Source organism: Phoenix dactylifera, chromosome 6 (genome assembly GCF_009389715.1).
Source record: "Phoenix dactylifera cultivar Barhee BC4 chromosome 6, palm_55x_up_171113_PBpolish2nd_filt_p, whole genome shotgun sequence".
Taxonomy (NCBI): domain Eukaryota; kingdom Viridiplantae; phylum Streptophyta; class Magnoliopsida; order Arecales; family Arecaceae; genus Phoenix; species Phoenix dactylifera.
In genome coordinates, this window is record NC_052397.1 from 15307230 (window position 1) to 15329315 (window position 22086).

Below are 22086 nucleotides of genomic sequence, written 5' to 3' on the forward strand. Positions count from 1 at the left end.
TATGATTATAGATACATTTTCTTATGACAAAACCATTTTTACAGTTTATTTATTGGATTTGTGACTTTATTTAACTTGATAGATCTCCAACTTATATGCTTCCCTTTTTCACTCTTTAGGCATTATTACATCGACAAGAATGAAACGTTTATTAGATTTCAAAGCTAACAACTCACACCGTCACACGTACAAAAAGTACTACCCTCAAGTAAAAGAGTCCCCCCCCTCCCCACCCCCCTCCCTTCAAAAGTGCCACATTGGATGGTCACATTCTAGAGTCTTTAGCTCACGTCCAGTTAGAAATAACTTAGCATTATCTCTTCTATTAATTACAGCGCGCCACCTGTCAGGCTTCCACTTTGATAGGCCGCTTCGTCTCTCTCTCGGTTAGGGTTTTAAGAGTGTTTTTTTTTTAAATCTTCCGCTCCAAAACTCTACTACTCGTCTACTCCAAACCCTACCTGCTCCCCTCCCCCCGCACGCTTGAACTGTGGCAGATCCAGTTTTGGATTCAAATGCCATTCAGATCTAGGGTTTTTTCCCACAAAATCGCACTGAAGAACCCTTGCTTCGGATCCATCAAGCTCGGTGCCTTTTGAATGCACTATCAGAAGTTCTTCGAGAGTACCGGAATCCTCCGTTGGAATATGCCGAGTTTTGCCGGAACCACCCTGTGGGATCTTAGGCTTTGGATAGATGATATGATCGTTTGAATATGAGAGATGGAGGCAGGGAGAGTGGAAGGAACAATGAGGGCAGGTTGAAGAGGAATAGGCCATTCGGCGGTGATGATTTTGGCCGTGCGGTCGCGAGGATTGCTGTCGCCCAGGTGTGCGAGTCCACGGGTTTTCACAGCTCCCACCGCTCTGCTCTCGATGCTCTCGCCAGTGTCCTCATTCGATATATATGCGATCTGGGTAAAGCAGCTGCTTTCCATGCCAACCTATCTGGTAGAATGGAAAGCAATGTGTTTGATTTAATTCAGGGCCTGGAGGATCTCCGATCATCGCAGGGGTTTGCCCGTGCTTCAGATGTTCACCGTTGCCTTGTGAATTCTGGTGTGGTCAGAGAGATGAACGAGTCCTTCATGACGGCAGAAGAAGTTCCATCTGCCTGTCCATTTCCCCATTTCCCTATTGTCCGCTTCCAGAAGCCAATGCCAAGCTTTGCGCAAATTGGGGAGACACCGCCAGGGGAGCATATTCCTGATTGGCTTCCAGCATTTCCTGACCCCTATACCTCTACCCACCCGCTGCCAGTCCGGAACGAGAGGGTGACTGACCTCCACGTAGATGAGACCGAACAAGCATGGCAGCGGAGGAAGGCAGAGAGGTCACTGTTAGGTCTGCAGCAGCCGCTTGCTTGCAATGGCATGGCTCAGCCCAGCCCGGCATTTGATGGTGATGGTGGGAAGGGGAAGCAGGTGGTGGCTAGCAACCCCTTTCTTGCTCCTCCTTTGCCATATGGGGAGAAGGAGGTGTCAGAAATTGTTGTCCCGAATGATGCTTCCACAGGGAAGAGGTTGTCGGTGCTTGAGACTTTTGCACCGGCCATTGAGGCGGCAAAGGTTGGATCTTTGGATTGTGGGGTTAGTGATGAAAGGATGCTTCCTAACAAAAGGTCCGCGGTGCATTTCAGGTTGGGGATGGATAGGGAATTGGTTGTTGTGCCATTTTCCTCAAGTACTCTAGGCGAGAAAACGGGTTTCTGGTATTTGAGGGACGATGAAAAGGATGGCAAGAAGCAGAGAGCAGAATTGATACTCAAAGAAGCCATGAAGAACCCACATGAACTGGCTCAGCTGTAAAATCACATTGTAGATGATGCTCATTTGTGATGCAGAATTGTATATCTGTTGCTGTGTTCTACAGCAATTTGATGGACTGCCATCTGAGGTACCTTGCAGGATAGTCCAATCAAGAAGTTCGAGGTATGCGATTATTTCTGTTAGGAGTTAGTCCCTTTTTAACTTATGAAAAGGAATTGCTGCTTCCCTTTGTTTTTCTTGTTGCACGTTCAGGAACCACAGGTTTATTAACCACTCTTTGAAATTTCTTTAACAGCACTATTACATTATGTTTGATCCATAGAAATCAGAAAAAAATTGGAATGAGAATTAGAATGGAGTAAGAATGGAAGGCGAGAAATTGGAATTGCCATTGCTATTCCTTGGGCACAAACTGAATGGATGGGAAAGAAAGGCAATTTTATTGTATTATATTTTACAATGGATTCAATTGTGTATCAAGATTGTCGGCAAAACCTTGACTAAGGAAGGCAGCAGAATTTTAGAATAATGGCCATTATATCTTTTTTTTCCCTCAAGGCGTCCTGTTGTCTTACGCATATACATGAGACATCTTTAGATAACAGCCATTAATAGTGTCATAATGATTATTATTTTATGTTCCACTATTCATCCTAATAAAGTAAAATTAAATCTCAATAAATCCCAATAAATAGTATTTTCATAATTTTTATCATCATGATATGCCATAAATGCCACTAACTAGTTCGCATCAAATATATCATCATGCCATTTATACTACAAATGCTGCTGATTTATTTATACCAAAATTATCATCTACTCCTCTTCCCACGGGAGTGACATTCCCATTTAAGAGTGGAATGGCAGTTCATTTATTAAGGAAGTGGTTGTTCTTAAGGAATTACGGTTTTCTTTTTTGTTCGCCAAACCAAACAGGGGAATAGGGCTAATGACAGAATTTGCTTTTCATCCCAACCCTCATTCTGCAAACCAAATATAACCTCACTGGGGCTTCCTGTATTTCTAAATGCTGGAAAATTTAATCTTGCATTCCAGTTAAATGCTTCTTCTAAATTATCTTTATCTACCTATTCTTAGTATATCTGGCAGCAAGTTTTAATGAATTCACTGCAAATTTGGTTACCTTTAGGTGATCTTGGTGCATGCTAGTAAGGTTTTAAGTGTTTGGCATCTCCTAGAGTTCAGAAAATTGTCCAATTTCTGGACAATTTTGAATTACGAACATCATAATCAAGTCTTCCTGGTAGGAAGCAGAGGCTATTGACTATCATCTAATAGTCACATAAAGTAGTTGATCAAATTCATAGTAATCGTAGAATTCTCTTCAGCCTATTTGTGATGGCATTTGAAGCTTTGACGAGCATATCTCATGATTCTTTAATCATTTTAGGCAATGGATATCCTAAAAGTCCTCGGCCATAAGATCTCTCGTCACATATTTAAGTTGAGCCTCCCCAGTTGGAAGCTTGACTGCAAAATCAATATTTGTTCTATGTCATGTCTTTGATAAAAGCAGACTTTAGGAATTAGGAGATTTCCTAGTTCTTTATATATTTAACTGCACCTTATTGCCATTTGCCCTTCCTTTGCAGAAAGTTACTTGTGGTCCTTATAACTGTTTGCTCCACAATCAAGTCTTGTCCAGCTATCTGAGCTGTCATTTATCATCTATATATTTCAAACTTAACACAACTGATAGGCCATTTAACTTGATGAGAGTTCCCATGATCCTCTCTTATTTGTGCTTATGCATCAACTTAGCATTGATCTCAACTTGGCTACCTGAATTGAGAAGCGTGTAGAAGTGGGGAATCAAAACTCTAAAATAAAATTACTGTAAAAATATACCCAGGAAGCAGGTGTGGTTGTATGACTTCTAAAAAGTTCTGAATCAGGTGTAGCATCCAAAGGTAGAAGATTTTGACACCAAAAGTTTCAACCACCTGCTACTAAGTACCAAATTATTAACAGATCAGGTTCTGGGTGCTTTTATGTGGCCAAGCATCAATTTCACAGGCCATGCCAAACTCATCAATTTGAATGTGAATATTGCTTGTCTCAGACAGATTGTGTTTACCGACCATCAAATCAATTTCTGCTAATTGATTAGTGATACGACTGTTCTTGAATTGGTGTTAGTATTTTTGGGGGGCTGAAAACTGATGATGTCTAATAATTGAGTTAGACTTAAAGGTTGTGAGATAGTGGATATTGTTGTGACAAAACAAAGTGACAGGATTAGTTTCTTTCATAAGTTGGCCCCTGAAAGATGGAAACAATTAATGTTCTAAAACTTAATCAAATTATTTGCTATATGATGTTTTAATCACCTCACTAGAGATGAAGAACAACTAAATTACCCAGGTTGCTTGAATCATATGTGAGCTGCATTTAGTTTACTGATTTATTTCATCTATTTCACGATTTGCATTGTAATGGAATAAATTAAGAGATCAGGCTTACTTTTGAGATAACAGAGACTGCGATCAGGACATGAAAGGTTGGAGTTATGATGGGGTTGATTCATATTTGCAGCAGAAGTTGTAGTTTGAGGAGGTTAAATCGGATAAAGAATGGTTTGTTTTGGAGGGTGAATATGTCTATACTAGGTGGTTTCTTACTTCTTTTCTACCCATTCTTTTGGTTTAATGTGAAAGGAGCTGTAATGTGAGTTTTCCTAATTACATCATATTCATCTTTCTGGGAGGATAACAGTGCAACTTTTACCATGCGTAATACTAAGGATGGTGCCATGGGTTTGAAAATTTTGAGTTTTATCAGCTCTAGTAATGTTATTTATTGGATCATTATAAAGAATTATAAGTGGATTCATCATATTTTTTTTTCCTTCAGATGAATACATGTGATACTTTAATCATGCTTTTTGTTTAAAGAAGGTCTCAATGGATTTGAAGGGTTACAATTTTGTCAGTCTTTTCAGTGATATAAAGGGGATCATCATAGAGGTCATGGTTGAGATGGTGGTGTAAAACTTAAGATACCTTGACCACAACCCTCCGCACTATTGGGTGCTAGATGGCTTACGATGTTTTTAATGGAGATATATAATGTGGTTATGGTTTTATGAGTTAAGTTGATTTTGTAAAGGCTAACTAACAATATTATTTGGGGGGGTCTATAGTCATGTGAAGGATGTGGAGAGGGAAGCACATGTGGGAATGGAAGATAGATTACAATATGGTGCTGATCTTTTGGAATACTGTGTCAAAATTGTCCACTCAAAAAGTATTCGGACCAACACTCGCTTCTGGAGAAAAATAAGGGGCATTTCAAAATATCCCTGCCTAACAGTCTCACCTAGATGATCGTAGGATATGTTCTTTAAGCCTAGGAAGGTTGGTGGCATAAGTATTAAAAATTGAAGAGATGAAGGTGGTTTGTTTATGAAAGTCATCTTGACTCTTGAAAGTTGAGGATGAGGATTTATTATTATGGTAGAAATGTTAATGGATATAACATAAAAAGGTTGGGATGTGAGCTCTTGTCAAATGTGTTACTTGATTATGATGACATCATTATGTTCAGAGTTTTCATGCTATGTGCTACATTAACTGATAGTAATTTGAGGTTTTATTTTGACATGGTTATTTGGATTGGAAACACTGAGTTCTTTTTTCTTGGTTTCTTTGCTCTGTCCTTGATGCTGCTAATAAAAGGAGGTTAAACAAGGTGTCAAAAACTCCTTGTAAGGGATTTAGATGAAGATGAGAAAGGTAGTTGTCAGAGGAGTAGATAAGTATGGCTGTGATGGAGAATTCTGTGGATTTTTCTGTCAGGCCTCTCCACACCTTTTTTCAGATGAAGGGATCTAACTTATCAAGGGAGGACTGTAACAAACCCACCTGTTGCCACTTAGAGTCCTGGCATTTGTTTTGTCTTCCTCCTGATTGAGGGTTTAACTTGTGATAATCTCCATGGGGCGCATGATGGATAGCAGGTGATTTGTGAGATTTGTGATTGTTGCATCTCATTTTGCAGTTTGAATGTTTTTGTTCTCTTTGCCAAGCAGTATTACTGGTTTACTGGTTTTACTGGTTTTACTGGTTACCAATTCCACCACCAAGTGGCAGAAAAATGAAGGGCGTGGAACCATCTGGCCCTTGACAAGGTTGGCAGAAGTGTTGCATCATTCTAGTATTTGATTTGTAATATCATGTATATATATATAGAGAGTGCGTGTGTGCATGGCATGTGTGCGTGCATGCATACGCATGTGTGTACATGTATGTATGTATTTATATTTTCTTTCTTTTTTTTTCGCCGGGGGGGGGGGGGGGGGGTTACGGGATGAGTTTTGGCTCATATTACCCTGATAGTTTCTTTGGTGGACCGCCATAGCTACTGTCCAGATCCATGTCTACACTTTAGTTATTTTCCCTATTGTTGTAAAAAAAAGTTTCTATCTCCTCAATCAAGAAGTACCTTATCTAGACTTTGGTTTTGGTCCTTTTTCCTTTAATGAGTTGTGTTTATTCACTTTCCGAACTTATCATTTAAATTGGTTGTGGTAATGAGAGAATGTCAGCAGAGACGAGTAATCAGCCTTTGCTCCAGAAATGAAACCTAAACTCTTATATATATATTGTGACTTTTTCAGGTGCTCCATGTTTCCACCAACAATATCACGTTCAACACTACAAAACAATTGATCTTGGAATTTCTAGTTGTCTTTCACCAAGTGCTGTGAAGTTGTGAGAACTGAAGCATTCAAGTCAACTCTGTCTTCTCAAATCTGCATGGCTGTGGCTTCAAGAATTCAAATCTCCATGTTCCTCTGGTACTAGCATTGCGACCAGATCCAATTTAACAAATCTGCTGTCCTCTTCGTATAGCCAACTTGAAGACGTCATCTACCTGAAATGGTTTGCTTCAAATATCTGACTGTGGTTCAGATCACGAATTACTTATAAAACATCAACCATTTGATGATGTTGCCTAAGAAGATATTGGATTTCCCTAGAAAATATCTGAAAACAATGCTGTTAGGAGTGGAGAAAATCAGATGATTTGTGGAGCAAACTGATTTTTGGACATGAGCAGGCCTACTGGGTTTGCAGTTGATAGAGCACCGATATCTGAGGGCAAAGAAATGCTGTTTATGTATAGGCATATGGGATAGTAGCCTCTATTCAACCAACTAGTGTTTTTATCATTGAGACCAGTCAGTGAGCCAGAGTCTGGCTTGCCCAGCATCCCTGCCTGATCGGAGCATTTCATTTGAGGTCCATTTGAACTACTATTTTTTTTATCCTGGTTAGACTCCATAATCCCTTGAACATTAATTGAGGCACTGGATTTAGGACTGTTGAAAGTCTACGGCATTCTTTTGTGCATCGGGTGACAATTTGATCATGAATAGACTGCCATATTCATCATTATATGCTATGAATAATTTATGGGATATGAGGTGTTTTTATGGTGCCAGGATGTAAATATCAGGATCATTTCTTGAAGCAGTTATTTTGGATTGCTGAGCTTCTCTTAGGGATGGTGTGCACCAGAAACTTCAGACCAGCCAATCTTGTTTGATAACACATTTGGAACTACAATCTGCCCTTCAATAAGGTATCTCCTTGCCAGTACATGAGAACCAGCCATCTTGTAAAAACTTTTAAACACCTTTCTCTCTGGCTCGTAGTATATCGAATGCAATCAATACTCTCATTTTTGGTATCTTTGCCATAAAATTCCAAAACTAGATTACTTTTGGTATCTTCAAGCATCAACTACGCCCTTTTTGCTTGTTGGTCTCTTTTCTCTTCTTCTTCTTCTTTTTGCATAGAATTGGAGGCACATGGGATATATTTAGCAGCCTGTTGACATTAACCTTTGGTATCCCCATTCTAATGTGATTTGAGTATGTGCATTAGCTGAATGGTAAGGTAAAGCTGCGCCCTTCCAGTGCAAACAATTCCCAACATGTTGTCAAATTTGGATGATATCCTGATGTCATGCCATCTTTACTCTATTTGCTGCTAGAGTCCATCTGAGGATTGCAGAATATCAGAAAACAGGCGACTAGTTTCGTTTTTGCAAGAGAATAAGATTACCTTGGCACCAGGTTGCAGTGCATTGTACTCAGTTGAGGGGATTGGTTTGGTAGTTCAATTTGATAGGCTAATGTTGCATCTTGTTGCTTGCAAATGATCAGTGTAAGAGTCTGGCTTGCATGAAAGAGACCTATTAGTTCAATGCTGAACCTGATAAACTTGAAAATATGCTCGGCTAAAGGCGAAGAGTGGAATATTAACAGAATTAAATTTGTTGGACTGGAGAAGAGACGCACACCTCAAATTAACAAGTGACTGGAGGAATATGGAAGCTTTCTGAACTCCGCAAACTGTAATATTGTTCTGTTTATATCGACTAGGCATTTATGGCCTTGTTATTTCATTTGAATCATCTGAAAAAATTTCCTAGATAAGAAAATGTAATTTTATATCGACTCATTTATTATTATCTTTTAATGTAATTGATCGATATAGCCCATCAACCCTCACCTTCTGCAAGGAGAAAAAGAAAAAAAGAAACCAAGGCCATGAACTATTCTTGCACTTTGCCTTTCGTCATGTACTTCATGATTTATTTCTAGTTTTAATGCAGTTTAGAACTTTAAGCATTGACATGCATTATGAAAGATGAGATTTACTTTCATGGAACCTAGGAGATGACCTATTTGCTATAAATAGAAGAGCCATTTCATTGGCTAAATAATAGTGTATTTTCACAAGATAAAGCAAGAGATACAAAATATAAAGTTAATTACTGCACTTAGCAAACAGCTGCATTTGCTGCCTCACCAGTGACAACCTCATCGATTAGATCCTTAAATATCGATCTCTCAATCTCCAAAACCAAGCCTGCCAGCTCGCTTCCAAAGTCTGTCCACCCTTCTGACTGACGCAGCAGATCTTTGCATGATATTAAGTTGCCATCACTGTCATCATCAAAGCTGCTAGCCTTTAACCTTTCAGCTTGGAGTTGATCAACTTCCGAGCAAAGTTCTTTCAGTAAATTTTGGCTGCAAAGCTTCCTAGCTCCAAGCAGGTGGTTGTGGCGATGTCTAGGGTTCACTAACTCCATCTTCTGAAGCAGAATCTCATTTACTACATCGAAAACAAGCTTCCGGTGAAGCTTCTCTGAATCTGGCTTCGGCTGGAGAGTTTTTTCCTGAACAGGTTCAGCTTTTGAGAGCCAGGTAAAGTTTGTTCGAGGGTTGATGGGATGGCCTGTTGGATGGAGCTGAATGGGCATCGAACACCTGAGTCCACAACTGCGGCCGTCTGTGACTAAAAGATTGGATGCTAATAGTATTTCAGATACATATTGGTGATCCACGTTCTTGGTGTCGCTCGGTGAAGCGATGAGATCGATGGTGGATGGTTCATCATTTGTTGAGGTAAGCTGTTGAAGTTTCTTGTAGTCAATTTCAGAGATCATCTTGGGTGGTGGGGCATCAGGCAGGCCAATTGTTTTCCGGCCATCATCTGAAGTAGGATTTTTCTCATCTGCTCAAGGTAAAACTGCACTTTAGTTACACCATAAGGCATCAAAACCTCAACACCAGAACCTTTTTTTCCTGATGATTTCTAAAGGCTTTCTCTATATCCAGTACTACACCAGTTTGCAATACGGCAGCATGCCATAAATGCATGCTGGTGTTCATGGAGCATACGCTCAATTATAAGCATGACGAAATAGATATGTTTTGATGAAAGGCACAGCTAAGTATGTACTTATTTTGGGCAACATTTATTTATAGACCTGGCCGGGTGCCGGTGGCATGTAATTAAGTTGTGGGTCTGCATGCATGCACAAATCCAGACATTTGCACATATAATTTGAATGTGTATACTCTGATTGCTTCTTTTGACAAGCCATGAAATGGATGTTTAGAAGATGGTATGTTTGAGACTGTAGGTATTTCCAAGAGAACTTGTAGGACCACAGAGAAAAAGTTGGATGTTTGTTTACATTAGTTGCTGATTGTCTTTTATGAGGGTGACAGGTAAGAGTGCGTGTTCTTTAAGGAACACCCGGGCCTCTCTTGTGTGAGGGAAACCCCAACAGAGGCCCGATCGCATGGCATTGTGTTACTTAACTATGGTCAGAAAAGAAAACTATCACATCTTAGATGAAGCATTTTATATGGAAATTACCTCTGTGCTTTGAAAGTGAGAAGTTATAGGCACATAAGTCTTCACCTTCGAACACATTTGGATTTCTCTTCTTCACAGAAGAAGGTGGCAAGCCATCTTGGTAAAAGGAGGCATCAAGGACGGAGACAGGACTTGGCTGTTCGGTTGCAAGCTCCTTAGGTGAAATATCTTCATTTAAAATGAATGATGGCTTCTGAGACAAAGAAAAACAGAAATGCACCAAAAAATAAGAATGGATATTGGATAAGAGACGCATAACCGATGCTTGAAAAATATAATCATGCCATAAGATCCAGAAAATTTCTGGTTATAGATATTCTTGTGAAACTACTAGAACAAAACAAGAGAGACAACTGATAACATCAAATATATTATGTTTAAAGAACATAAATAATGAACTATAAAATGCATTAGCGGATAACCTATATCACTTTGCACCCAATTCATTTCCTAGATGAACAATAGTTAGCATTGTGAAAGGCTAGACTTCATATCCAAGTTTATTCATCTTCTGAGTGAATTTTACAGTATGTCTAATTTCATCCGAGGTATGAAGTTTAAAATGAATGATAGTTCTCTAGTTTTCTTCTTCCATACTCTTGCAAAAATTAGTTTAATCTCAAGATTTGAACTGTAACATGAACATACCTTCTGGTTCAAGACTAAAGCTGCACAATTGGCACGTCTCCTTGATGGACTCTTGAAGCCTTGCTGAAAGAAGGCTGAGTTTGTGGCCGTAGACTGGTCGGCACTCATTACTTCTACTACATCAGTCTGTGATTCCAAACTAGTATTGTTGTCAGACCATTGCGAGATTTCGTCTTCTAAATGAACAGAATTTCTCAACTCACTGGCTTTTTCATTCAACTGATCATCAGACTGTAGTGCATGGGATGATTTTAGTCCGAGCTTGCCTCTTGGAGAAACCAATTCAGATGGTCGTCTATTGGGAGACTGCCTTCGGGGCTTATTTACATCAGGAGGGATAGGAGGGGGACATGTCTTCTCTGCTTTTGATTTCCTCTGCTGTAGTCTTGGGCTCAGAGAGCTTGAAATTCTTTCTGAGCTTCCACTGTTTTCTCCCAGGGACTGCTGAGGACTAGGCAAACCATGCATGTGATACAATCTAGTTCTGTGTACACCATTTTCCGTGGAGAGAAGAAATTGATTGCTAGACTTCTTGTGACTGCCTTTTGAAGGTTGATCTTTAACCATTTTGCTGTTTGCAGAGCCCTTCTTTCTATCCACTGGATCACTGGTGCGCAGCTTCTGGAGACCTGATAGGCTTTCAAGAGGAATAAGTGAGGGAGCTGAAGATTTGACAGACCTTGCAGGTCTCATAGTTACAATTGGAGACTCCAGAGCTCTTGGAGAACTACTTCCTTCAATTGATGGTTTTCTGACATTTTGTGATCTGGAATTCTGAAAATCCCCAATTGGGATATGGTTGCTGCAGTCTTCCCGGACTGTTATCTTGTAGTGGAAGTCCTCACCTTTCTGGGTTTCTAACAGTCCCTTTGCATGCATGGCATCCAATATCTGTTTAAGAGCTCTAAGGTCTTTATTGGGTTGCTGGAACTTAAGCTCTTTCGATCTTTTTTCTACCTCACTATAAACAAACTCAGTTTCTTGCTTCACATGAGCTTCTCGGTATCCTAATGTTGTTTTTCCGGGGACATGGTCGCTATCCTGCTGCCTCCTATAAGCTGCTTGGGTTACAGTCCTTGATCTATAATTTTGTTGCACAACTGAATCACCACCTTTTACCTTTGGCCTAACAGAATCTTTGAGGGAGGTCTTTGGAGAGTGCGAGCGCTGATCATCCTTGCTCTCTGGAATGGCTCTTAATGGCTTTCGTGATGAGTTATTGCCCCTCAGTCCATTGCCTTTTCTGGTGATTGGTTCCTCTGCTGCTGAATCCAAGCTGGGAAGTGCCTCCAAGCCCATGAGCTTCACAATGACACCAGAAGGGTGATTGGGACTACCCAATTCCCATTGCAGGTTTGAGGTTGTAGAGACTCTTTGGTGGGCTCTACTTCTCTCTAAATCGTTCAGCAATGAGTTCAGTTTCCAATCAAGGTTAGAACTCATCAGGGAACTTTCTCTGCTATCCAGTGACAGTCTTGGTAGCTCTGTGAGCTTAATTGCAGCGGTAGACATTCTATGCTCTCTGGAATCCAGAGACCGTCGTGAGAATTCTCTCCCGTCACATGAGAACCGAGGAGTTTCACTTGATACTGGGTCTAAGGAGGCATGTTTCGCTTCATATGAACATTTTGGCAGTTCACTAGCTTCAGCAAAATAGCAAGGTGCTTCTTTAGGTTGCTTCAGAACTCTAAGGGACTCATTGAGATCCATCGGCATTTTCTGCTTCCCATCAATCCCAATTTTGCAGGTTCCATCCATCGATTTGGAAAGAAGCATAGGCCTCGGAGAGTCTCTGTGCTTGTATGCATGGATTTTTACCTCCTCCCGGGTTGAAGTTTTTACTGATAAACTTTGAGCATCTTTGTAGATAGAGTCCTTAACAATGTTTCTGAAATCAAGGGATTGCTGATTGGACCTAGTTGACGCAATTGGGAGGTCACCGCAAGGCTCAGGGCAGATGGATCTGGTATCAATGTCTGAACTCCTTGTTTTTGGTGAATTCTTTGGGGACTTCTCTGCAAAGAATGTTTGGTCAAAGGAGGAGGAATCTTGTTGAGTTGATTTGTTACACTCAAAAGATGAAAATGATGAGCAAGATGAAGATGAACAAGAAGCCCTCGATGAATCCATCGAAACTCTTCGGTTTTCATTCGGACTCTTGCTGAGATTCTTCTCCTGCATAACAAAATATTACATGGTTATGGATGCTTCACTAGCCTGCAGAAAATAAAGCTTTTCTGCAGTAATATTCGGATGGAAATCTTACCAAAATAATCTGCAGAGAATATCCATTCTGCTCTGTTCCGTGACTTCTGCAGTTTAAAGGGGCGTGGCCTATAAAGAAGACATCAAAACGAAAAGAAAAAAAATGAGATGAATCCAAGAATACAGAGCAGATGAGTCATGAACCTAATATAATACTTCATGGAGTGTCTTATTTTCATCATAACATTGTCAATGGTGGACTAAGTGAAATATGATTTTGAAATGCAGAAGTGGAGATACTGATTTGTATTGGGATGATCACACTTTGTTCAGAATATACACTTATTCTCATGAGAGCATGCAGCCTTTCGCCCATATAGCCAACATTAATACAATTTGAAGCCCTTCACAACTGGCTTCCTTCGTGCTGCTTAGTTTTCCAAGACTCGATGTACAAGAAAATTATCTTTCATCCTGATGTAAGATATTCAAAAACTTCTCATATTTTCAATTGCCTTTAAGATGCTGGCATAATTCAAAGACACAAGTTGTTTGCTGTGCTAAATGAAGCTAGGATCAAGAAATGAGCACGTTATTTTCTACTCTCAAAAGCTATATGCATCATAACTGAGAGAAGATTGTCATTCAGCAACTTATCAAATCATTAAACTGAAACAAAATGAGGAAAGAAAACAAGAACCCGTAAAAATCAAATCAAACTAATAATTACTCCTGCAATTTTCTGCAGTTCCATGTGTGCACACACATTCATAAATGCAGAGGAAGAGGTGGTAGAACCATCACTGAGGACAATAAAAGTGAAGGATTCAAAAGCTATGGTTGATCAGTTCTTTCGATTGTCAATCACTATTTCACGACAAAAGAAGCAGATGGATGAAGTCTGAGAGCTAAAAAAGACTAATTCAATACAGTAAACAGACTTGTTTGGAAAGGTACCTGAAGGGTGCCACCCATGGCTGCTTCCATTTAGGTGCCTCCTGGTGAGCAGGTGGCGGCGGTTGAACATCAGAAAGATGCTGGACATGCATCCATTTTGCTTATGCAAATCCGGCTTGTCGTCGGTGAATGTGTTTAGAAGTTTTGCAGGCATCCTTAATCTTTCATGCCCTACAACTCTATAAAAATTGCTCTCACAGAACCTAAAAGCCAAAACTTATGCTCAAGAGCCCAATACTTCCTGAATGTTCCAAACGACAGCCCTCCACAAATCTTGCAACGACATGGAAAATATCCAAGTCAATCTACTGCCAGCCAAAAGAAATAGCCTGCACCTTTATTTGCATAAAATTCCATTGGCCTAAAACACTGTCCATCCTCCGTTCTTCAATTAGTACAAGAAAACAAATGAAGAATTCAGTGTATTAAAAAACTCCATGAGAACAAAAGAAAGAAGAGTTGCAGGTGGTACAACTGCACAGAATCCAAGGGGAAGACAGATGAGAAGGTGAGGAAATATGGAGGAGAAAAAGAACATCTGACATCCTAGAAAGACAATGACTTTCCCTTTTTTCTCTTTTCTTTTTCTTTTTTCATGTTGGTCAGATTCTGTCAAGGAAAGTAGATGGGAGGGAATATAACATCAGATGAATCTAGGAATGAGGAGTCGAGAGAGAGGAGAGTGTTGGTGTTTTATTGGTTATCCTTAGGATGGAGAGAAATCTAAAGTGGGGGAAATGGGATGACATTTTGAAAAAGGGAATGAGTAGGTCAGTGGTGCTTTGGTCCCTTTCTTTGTACAATATCATGTGGGTTGCTCATAGTGGGTGGGTCTCTGGCTGTCTGCATGGGCATGTGATGGGTGTCAGGAGGAGTTGGTCCTGGACTCCAAGCCTGCAGTGTCCAATGCTTGTGCACCATCATTTTCACCACCCATTCTTTGCTGTCTAGCTCTTTACTGAATTTACTGTTGGTAGGAAGTCTCAGTTCTCACTGCACATGAGTATCATCTCTCAGCTGCTCTTCATCTTGCAACTCTTCCAGAATTTCCAATCTGACATCGAATTTGTTTTTCGCTTTCAGCAACGTCGTTGATGCTCTAACTCCATTGATGCTAATTGCGAGCCTTGGCAAAATAGATGGATGGTAATATTGATGGGCAATAGTTGCAATCATGGCAAACTATCAAATGGTCTTAGTTTGTTATCAACGAGTGATAGGACGGGATTTCTTAAAAGTGCTGCAAATTGCTTTGCAATCAGAGGTAGCCATCAACAGGAATCACATATTAGTGGGAATTCAAAAAGCTAGCCCAGAAATAGTTGGGCAGTTCGTGATGGTTATTTTTATGGTTAAGCTTTACTAATACTCTATTACTGATTTCGACTCTATTGATGTTGTTATGACTCCTTGCCTTCTCATCAGTCAAAACCTTCCATCATATTTATGTTCTCACCTTGTATTTATATGCGTTCGCAAACTTATGCCATCATGACTGGCTTATCTTATCAATGCCGATTAGTTCAACGTTTCTGTTTCCTATAATGCACTTATTTTCCTGACTGGTTTCTTATTTTGAAATTCATGAATCATTGACACTCCCGTTCAATCTGCTCTTCCTCAAGGCTCAAGCTGCTGTGTTTAACAATTCAGAAGAAGTTTGCTCGAGAGTTAATCAGAAGGAAACTTGGATGACTTTACCTAGACAAATTTTCATTGCACTTATGCTACTGCTGCATGAAAAATACTGTTCATCTAAATATACCTTACAATTCTTTGCCTACATATAAGCCATATCATGCATACAATAAAATAGTGGGTGGTACAAAAGATTCCACATTCCACTGAAGTGAATGCAAGCAACTGGTTTTAACTGTGATCAAGTCAGACAATGTGGTCCAACTCACAGGTTCCAAAGACAGCTAAAAAGAAGTGGAACTCTGTATGCACTCTACGAAGGGCATTCTAATTGTCTGAATTCGGGGCTGCACTTTGTAACATTCCAGAAACTTTCAGGAGTACAAACAATAGCATAGCACTTTGTGCAGTATGACAGAGGGACCACGAGGGTTTCCTTCCTTAGAGGCAAAGAACAATAGGAAGGGAGGAGACCCCTGCCTATTCTCTCAGTGAGGATGGCCACTTTATAGACACACAAAAAAGAAAGAGCAGGCCTTGTCCAGTATTTTTTTCTCCTTCCTTACTTGGGTTTCTATCTTAGCTTCCTGCAGTTCACTCTCAAGCTTCGGAGATTTCCCTGATCACCCCCTATGCCTATCAGATTAAAATGAGGGAACGACAGATGCTAATATGAAAAAAAATGTAAGTGTATTCCTTCTGTACAATATTTCATTTGTCATCTGTGTGAAGAATACTGCTATGCATGTGTTTGCTTACATATCCTTTGTTCTGACTATGACAATGCAAGCATATTCACACCCAAAGAGACATGCCTAGGAGTATGGATAGCCTAGGGCATGACTCCCTTGCATTCATATTGTAATAGGAATCATCTTTACTTAATCACTCATAGCTTCTTCTTTTTTTTGATGAGACTTTACATTGCTTAACTTACACATGTGCAGAAGCAACTATTTTGATCAACAGGACGTATATACATCAATACGCATACTTGCAAGGTGTTATATGTAAAAGAAATCCTAAAAAAGCTATTTATGTATGGTTTGTTCAGGAAAATAATTAGATCCTCATTTCCTCTTGCTTGGACTAAATGAGCCGAAAAAGTTTTAGGTATTCATAAATGAGAACACAAAAAGAAATGTGGAGAAAAGAAATGCAAATCTTTCATATGTTTAGTGTGTGAGAATTGAACACCACAACAGGATAATTGAATGAAAACTCCTTTTTTTTTCTTTATTTAAAAATAAGGAATGAAGGCTCCTGCATATGCACGGATTCATATAAGAACTATTATATTTTTCTTAAAAGATATAAACTAAGGAGTGGCAGGGATTTCTTAATAAAATACGCATGTTAAAATTCCCCTATGAGTCGTGATGAAAATTTGCTTTCCTTTTTGCATGTCCTTTTATGAGATAAGAATAATGTGAATTTCTAGTTTAATTATTTTTTACACCATGCTTAGCTTGTATATGTTAAAAAAAAACTTGAACTTTTTCTTTTGCTGCAACAGATGCCTCATATACTTTTAGTGTGAATACATCTAAAAAAATCAAAAGATAACAAGTCTCAGAGCATTGTAGGCAGCTCCCTCTTACCAACCCAAAGAGCTCTCCCAAAGTGGGCAGCCACATACGAGGCCACCTAATCTGCAGCTTCGTTGGCTCTCTACAGTCCAACTCCTTTATTTAACCTTGTAAACTTCCTTGAGAATGCAAGATGGTCATTAGCTCGCATAGTTCTAATATTGAACAGATGTGCGATAAAGTTATTCAAATTCTTTTATACTTCTGTAGGACGCCGGAGTTGTCCTTTTTTTTGTAATTTGAACAATCTGCAGCGGTAAAAAAAAAAATGTTGCTTGGAACTGCTCATGGTTTTCTTCGCCTCATGTGGAAAGAAAACTCAAAAGACATACTAACACCTATCTCACGTATCAACACCTATCTCTGTAAATGCACCATATCTTTATAACAAATAGGTAACTTAAGACACTAGGTGTGCAGCTATGAAGGGATACTAGGTGCCCTATTTGCAAAGGTGCTGTGATTGATTAGTTTAGATAAAAATTGGGGATGCAAGGCCACATGCTTAAAGTAAGAAGTTATCACAATGGTTGTGGGGTTCTTTTGCTTCCTTATCCAGCACCAGCCAACCAAGCTCATTACCCATATCATGTTCCAATCAACTACCATAACCATTTATACAACTAGACATGATGTAGGTCTCCTTTAGGTACAACTAGACATGATGCAGGTCTCCTTTAGGCACCACTAACCATTAACACAGTACATGTGCATAGAGTTAACAAGATGGGGCCATGCATATATATATATCAAAAGCTTGAAATGAATGGAGAGGCAAATCATTTAGTGATAGGTTGTGCCATTGTATTATATATATATATATATATATATATATATATAGAGAGAGAGAGAGAGAGAGAGAGATAAATCCAATGCTAATGTACACTTGGTTTAATCTCACTAATCTTTTTTTTTTAACATGCAATGCACGTGAGATGTGAAGCTGAACGCAGGAATTGGAGGCAGCTACTTAGGCTTTTGTGACATTTTTTGGTTGCTAATTGCTAATTAGTGTGGTAAGCAAAGACACTAGGGATTGGTATGGTTGGACCAAATGATTTTTTTTTTTTTTTGCGCTAAAACGGATGTATCATATATTACAAGTATGAATACAGCCAAAAAAATCAAAAGATAGTACACCAGATAGCACCCTTTCTCTCACCCAAAGAGTATTCTTGGAGTGGTTGGCCACATATGAGGCCACCTAATTTGCTGCCCCATTAGCCTCTCTATACATATGCTTTGCCTGCAAATCCATCCCACCATGGACCGGCACCGCCCCTCCCCCCCCGGCTCAAAAGGTGAAGTAAAAGGGAGGAAGAGAAGAAATGAAAAAGATGAGAGGATTAAGAAATTTTCTTGATTCTCTTCTCGAGTCTTGATATTTTGAGAACTCTTCAACATTTCATGATTCTTTGGTTTTATTTTCTAGGTTATTCTCTTTTATTGAGCTCTCTTTTTTCTTGTACCCTTTCCTCTCACGGCTTTTGGACACTTATAGAGAGCCTTGTATTTTATCGATTTTATTTTCTATTTTTTTTATTATTATCTTCAATTGCTTCTGAAAATGTGTCAGATACCACTTAGCTCGGCTCAAGACTTACCCCCGTCGATTTTCTACCAGGATCCCTAATCATGGTCTTAGGAAAAAGAAAGTTCTGTTAACCTGCCTATAGGCGTAATATAACACATATCTACCTGAGACCATTTCTTCTGAAGTCCACTCCAATAAAGTGTTCGAGATTAAAAAATTATTATATGTTTGAGAGCTTGATTAGAAATATTCTCTATTTGCACTAAGAAACTAGGGATACATCTTGAAAGATATGCTTGATCACAAGATTCTTCTCTTGAATAATATTTCTCAATTTTCTCTGGCTCACTTACTAGTAGATGTAAGTTACTATCAATAAACATTGAAAATTGTATAGCAAGAAACATAATATCAAGTCTCAATCTATTTGACTTGAGTTCCAAAGCTAATGCAATACTTGCAAAAATAGATATAATGTGATGAAGTATTTAAGAAGATGTTTTAAAGGATTGAAGGAAACAAAAAAAAGAATATATAATTTATTAAATGTTTAGTTTTATGTAATATGATTTAGCAACTAGCATATTCTATTCTATATTATCACACCACAACTGAATGAGATATTGAGGGAAGAAAATTGAAGAGACATAGTTTAGAGGCAAATATGATAGCAATATTTAATAATTTAGAAAAATTATAGTTTCATCTTCTCAAGTTTGGACATTCTCACACATCTGTTATTTTTAAAAATTTTCAAATGGATTCTTCAAGCCTGCAACCAACTAGCAAACGTTGTTAGCCTGCCAATTCAAATGACCAAATGCCCTCACTTGCTTCACGTAACTTTGAAAGTATACACTGCTACCCTCCAATTGCTATTTCAATGACCAAATGCCCTCACTTGCTTCAAATAACTTTGAAAACACATTCTCCTACCCTCCAATTTCTATTGTTTCATTCCGACCTCTACTTCTTTTCTGACAATTACCTGACCCCTGCTTCCTCTACACTCCTCCTCTACAAACTAAAAAGCTTGATGGCCAGAGGAAGGAGATGGAGGCCATGACACCAGATGAGTTGACGAACAAACACTCAACAGAACCCTTGCCATTGCTAATCGATGCAGAGGATTGATATATGTTGACCATTGTTGCCTCAAATTTGCTATCCTTGTTTACCAATGAAGATGGAGGGCAAGCTTTGAAGAGACTCACTCTTTTTATTTTTTAATGGATATTTCAGCTTGCTCTTTCCGTCCTTCTTGGTGTTCTTGAAATCTTCTTAAAATAGAAAGAGAATAAATTTTTTTAATAATAAAACTAATTAAATTGAGAAAAAGAATTATAGTTCTTATTCAAATATTTAAGTTAACAGATAATTATTAGTAAAATAAAAAAATTTTTTTTCTTGATTTGGGGTTTGTAAGGCTGGATATGGAGTAAAATACTTTGGATTTCTATACGTCGATTTTTATTGGTTCCTTTCTCTGCTTTTGAGAGGAGCCCTTGCTTGATGGATTCTTCAAATAAACATATATTTTTTCCTAATTGTTTATATATTTTTTCATAAGAAAATTTACTTTTGATTTGTTGAACAAGAGAGACAAAAATATGCCTGGGCTAATTCTATCCTCAGATAACATGATGATACGAGCAAAGGAAGAATTAATACAAAAGATTTAGTCTTTCCCCAATCGAAATTGTTCCGCTCAAAGTTAAAGCTGGTAAGAAGAAAATATCAGAAATAACTAATATAAAATGTATTTTTATCCTACAGTAGCTTTATATTATCACATGCCTCAACATCGTTAATAAGGATAGAAGAAAAGACTATTTTGGATTACTTTAGAAATTCAAAAAATATATTTGAAAACTTTTGAAGATGAGGGCGTGTACGTGGAATTGCCAAAACTAGAGAAGATGGAACAATAATTTTTTTAATAATTTTTACTTTATTTCAGTTTGCTCCGACATTTCAGTAATAAATAAATAAATAATGAAACTTCACTCAACAAGTTGAAAGGAAAAATTCTTAAATGTTTAAGATTTTCTAAAAAAATATTTGAACTTCCAAAACAAATAAAGTTTCCTATTTATCATGAGAAATCATGAGATCATATTTATTATGTGAAAGGAATTGATTATTCCATGCAATAGATGCATTTGGGGTGAGAAAGGGGATTATATATAACATTATCTAAATCATTAAATATGATCTATAAAGCCTAAAGTACTAGTACCAAAAAACCCAAATGTCTTCGAAGCCCCCCATCAATGCATCAAGTCACCACGAAATCACCACATGATATCATTCCACAAAATTACATATATGAGAGATTTTAGTCCATGAAAAGGACCTTCAAAAGCTTGTGAATTTTTATACAAAGTAAAATAAATCCAATGGTTAGATTTGCACCTTCAATCCCTAGCATATAGATTCATAGTGGCTGTAAAGTCCTCTCCTTGTGTTTTATGTACATTATAGTTGCATCATATGAAACAAAAGGACATAATTTAACAAGGGTGTATGATGGATAGTCCTTTTTAAACTTCTGCTTCTACCTATATATGGAGATTTTTATTACCAAAATAAAGAAGATCCTTAATCTAATACTCTTAGACATGACATTAAGAGATAGAAATGAATGAAAAATGCATAAGAAAAGCAGGGATACATTTATCAAGAAGGAAATGTGCTTGAAGAATAAATTCTTTAATGATAAATTAGAGGTTTTAAATCTACTCCACTTTATGCATATATGCACTTTTCCTGATAGAAGCATATATGCATACAGTTGATCAGGGATAAAAAAAAAAAACAAGTTTATACGGAGAGAAAAAAAAAGGGCATGCATTATCAGAAAAGAAGGGTGTTTGATGGGCAAGTGGCATCGTATTAATGAGAAATATTTAAAACAATTGTCATGATTGTTTTTGTTCATGGAGTCCTAAACAGATAGAAAATATTGATAATTCAAAATTTTCTAGACATTTGATTTAAATTTTTTGAATTGCATAGCACTAGAATGTTTAGATTTGCAAGTGTGTTAGGTTAGGAATAAGTGATTTCAATCTAACAGCTAGACCTAATACATTAACTTTTTAAATTGGATCAAATTGGCTCTGAGAGACCCAAATTTTGAATTAATTTCTTAGTTGTGTCCAATGGGGTCCGCTCTGATTAAGTCCAATTTTGTGGGACTTATGTGCAGGTCAAATTAGATTCTAGATAAATTGGTTTCAGATAAAAGAATTTGATTGTTGTTTTTTATTTTTTTTATTGAGCCCACTATGTCCACTCAACCCTAATCAGACAGGCTCCATTCATTTTCTTTTTCCCAAAACTAAATAGTATTGCAAAATACAAAATGTTACGAAATGGAGTGTTCTCCCAAATTAGTAACTGCTGAGAAGAATAGTGAGAAGAAATTATCTTACCAATTAAAGTAAATTGAATGCATGCTTAAGGCTCAAAGATATACATGATGAAATCAGTTTCTATAAATCAAAACATTGTAATCTTTTGACAACACAAACAACCTAAATT

At 38.1% G+C, this 22086-nt stretch overlaps 2 protein-coding genes across 3 annotated transcripts; one reads left to right on the plus strand and one right to left on the minus strand.

Moving 5' to 3' along the window:
* The first annotated feature begins 368 nt into the window (after window positions 1–368).
* On the plus strand, window positions 369–8303 carry LOC103722085 (transcription initiation factor TFIID subunit 8-like). Its single transcript, XM_039127543.1, has 2 exons — window positions 369–1930; window positions 6408–8303. Exon 1 carries the CDS (start codon window positions 716–718, stop codon window positions 1805–1807), a length of 1092 nt encoding a protein of 363 aa, XP_038983471.1. The 5' UTR covers window positions 369–715; the 3' UTR covers window positions 1808–1930; window positions 6408–8303.
* A 189-nt stretch (window positions 8304–8492) lies between these two features.
* LOC103722083 (protein LONGIFOLIA 1-like) lies at window positions 8493–16378 on the minus strand. 2 transcript variants are annotated; one of them, XM_017846406.3, is made up of 5 exons: window positions 13780–16378; window positions 12884–12951; window positions 10618–12792; window positions 10015–10162; window positions 8493–9318 (listed from the first exon to the last, which is right to left on the minus strand). In XM_017846406.3, the coding sequence occupies exons 1-5, from the start codon at window positions 13931–13933 to the stop codon at window positions 8582–8584; spliced, it is 3282 nt and encodes a 1093-aa protein (XP_017701895.2). In that variant the 5' UTR covers window positions 13934–16378; the 3' UTR covers window positions 8493–8581. The 2 variants fall into 2 exon arrangements, with proteins under 2 accessions (XP_017701895.2, XP_008810747.3); XM_008812525.4 differs by having other exon boundaries at window positions 9970–10162; window positions 13780–16375.
* Window positions 16379–22086: the final 5708 nt, after the last annotated feature.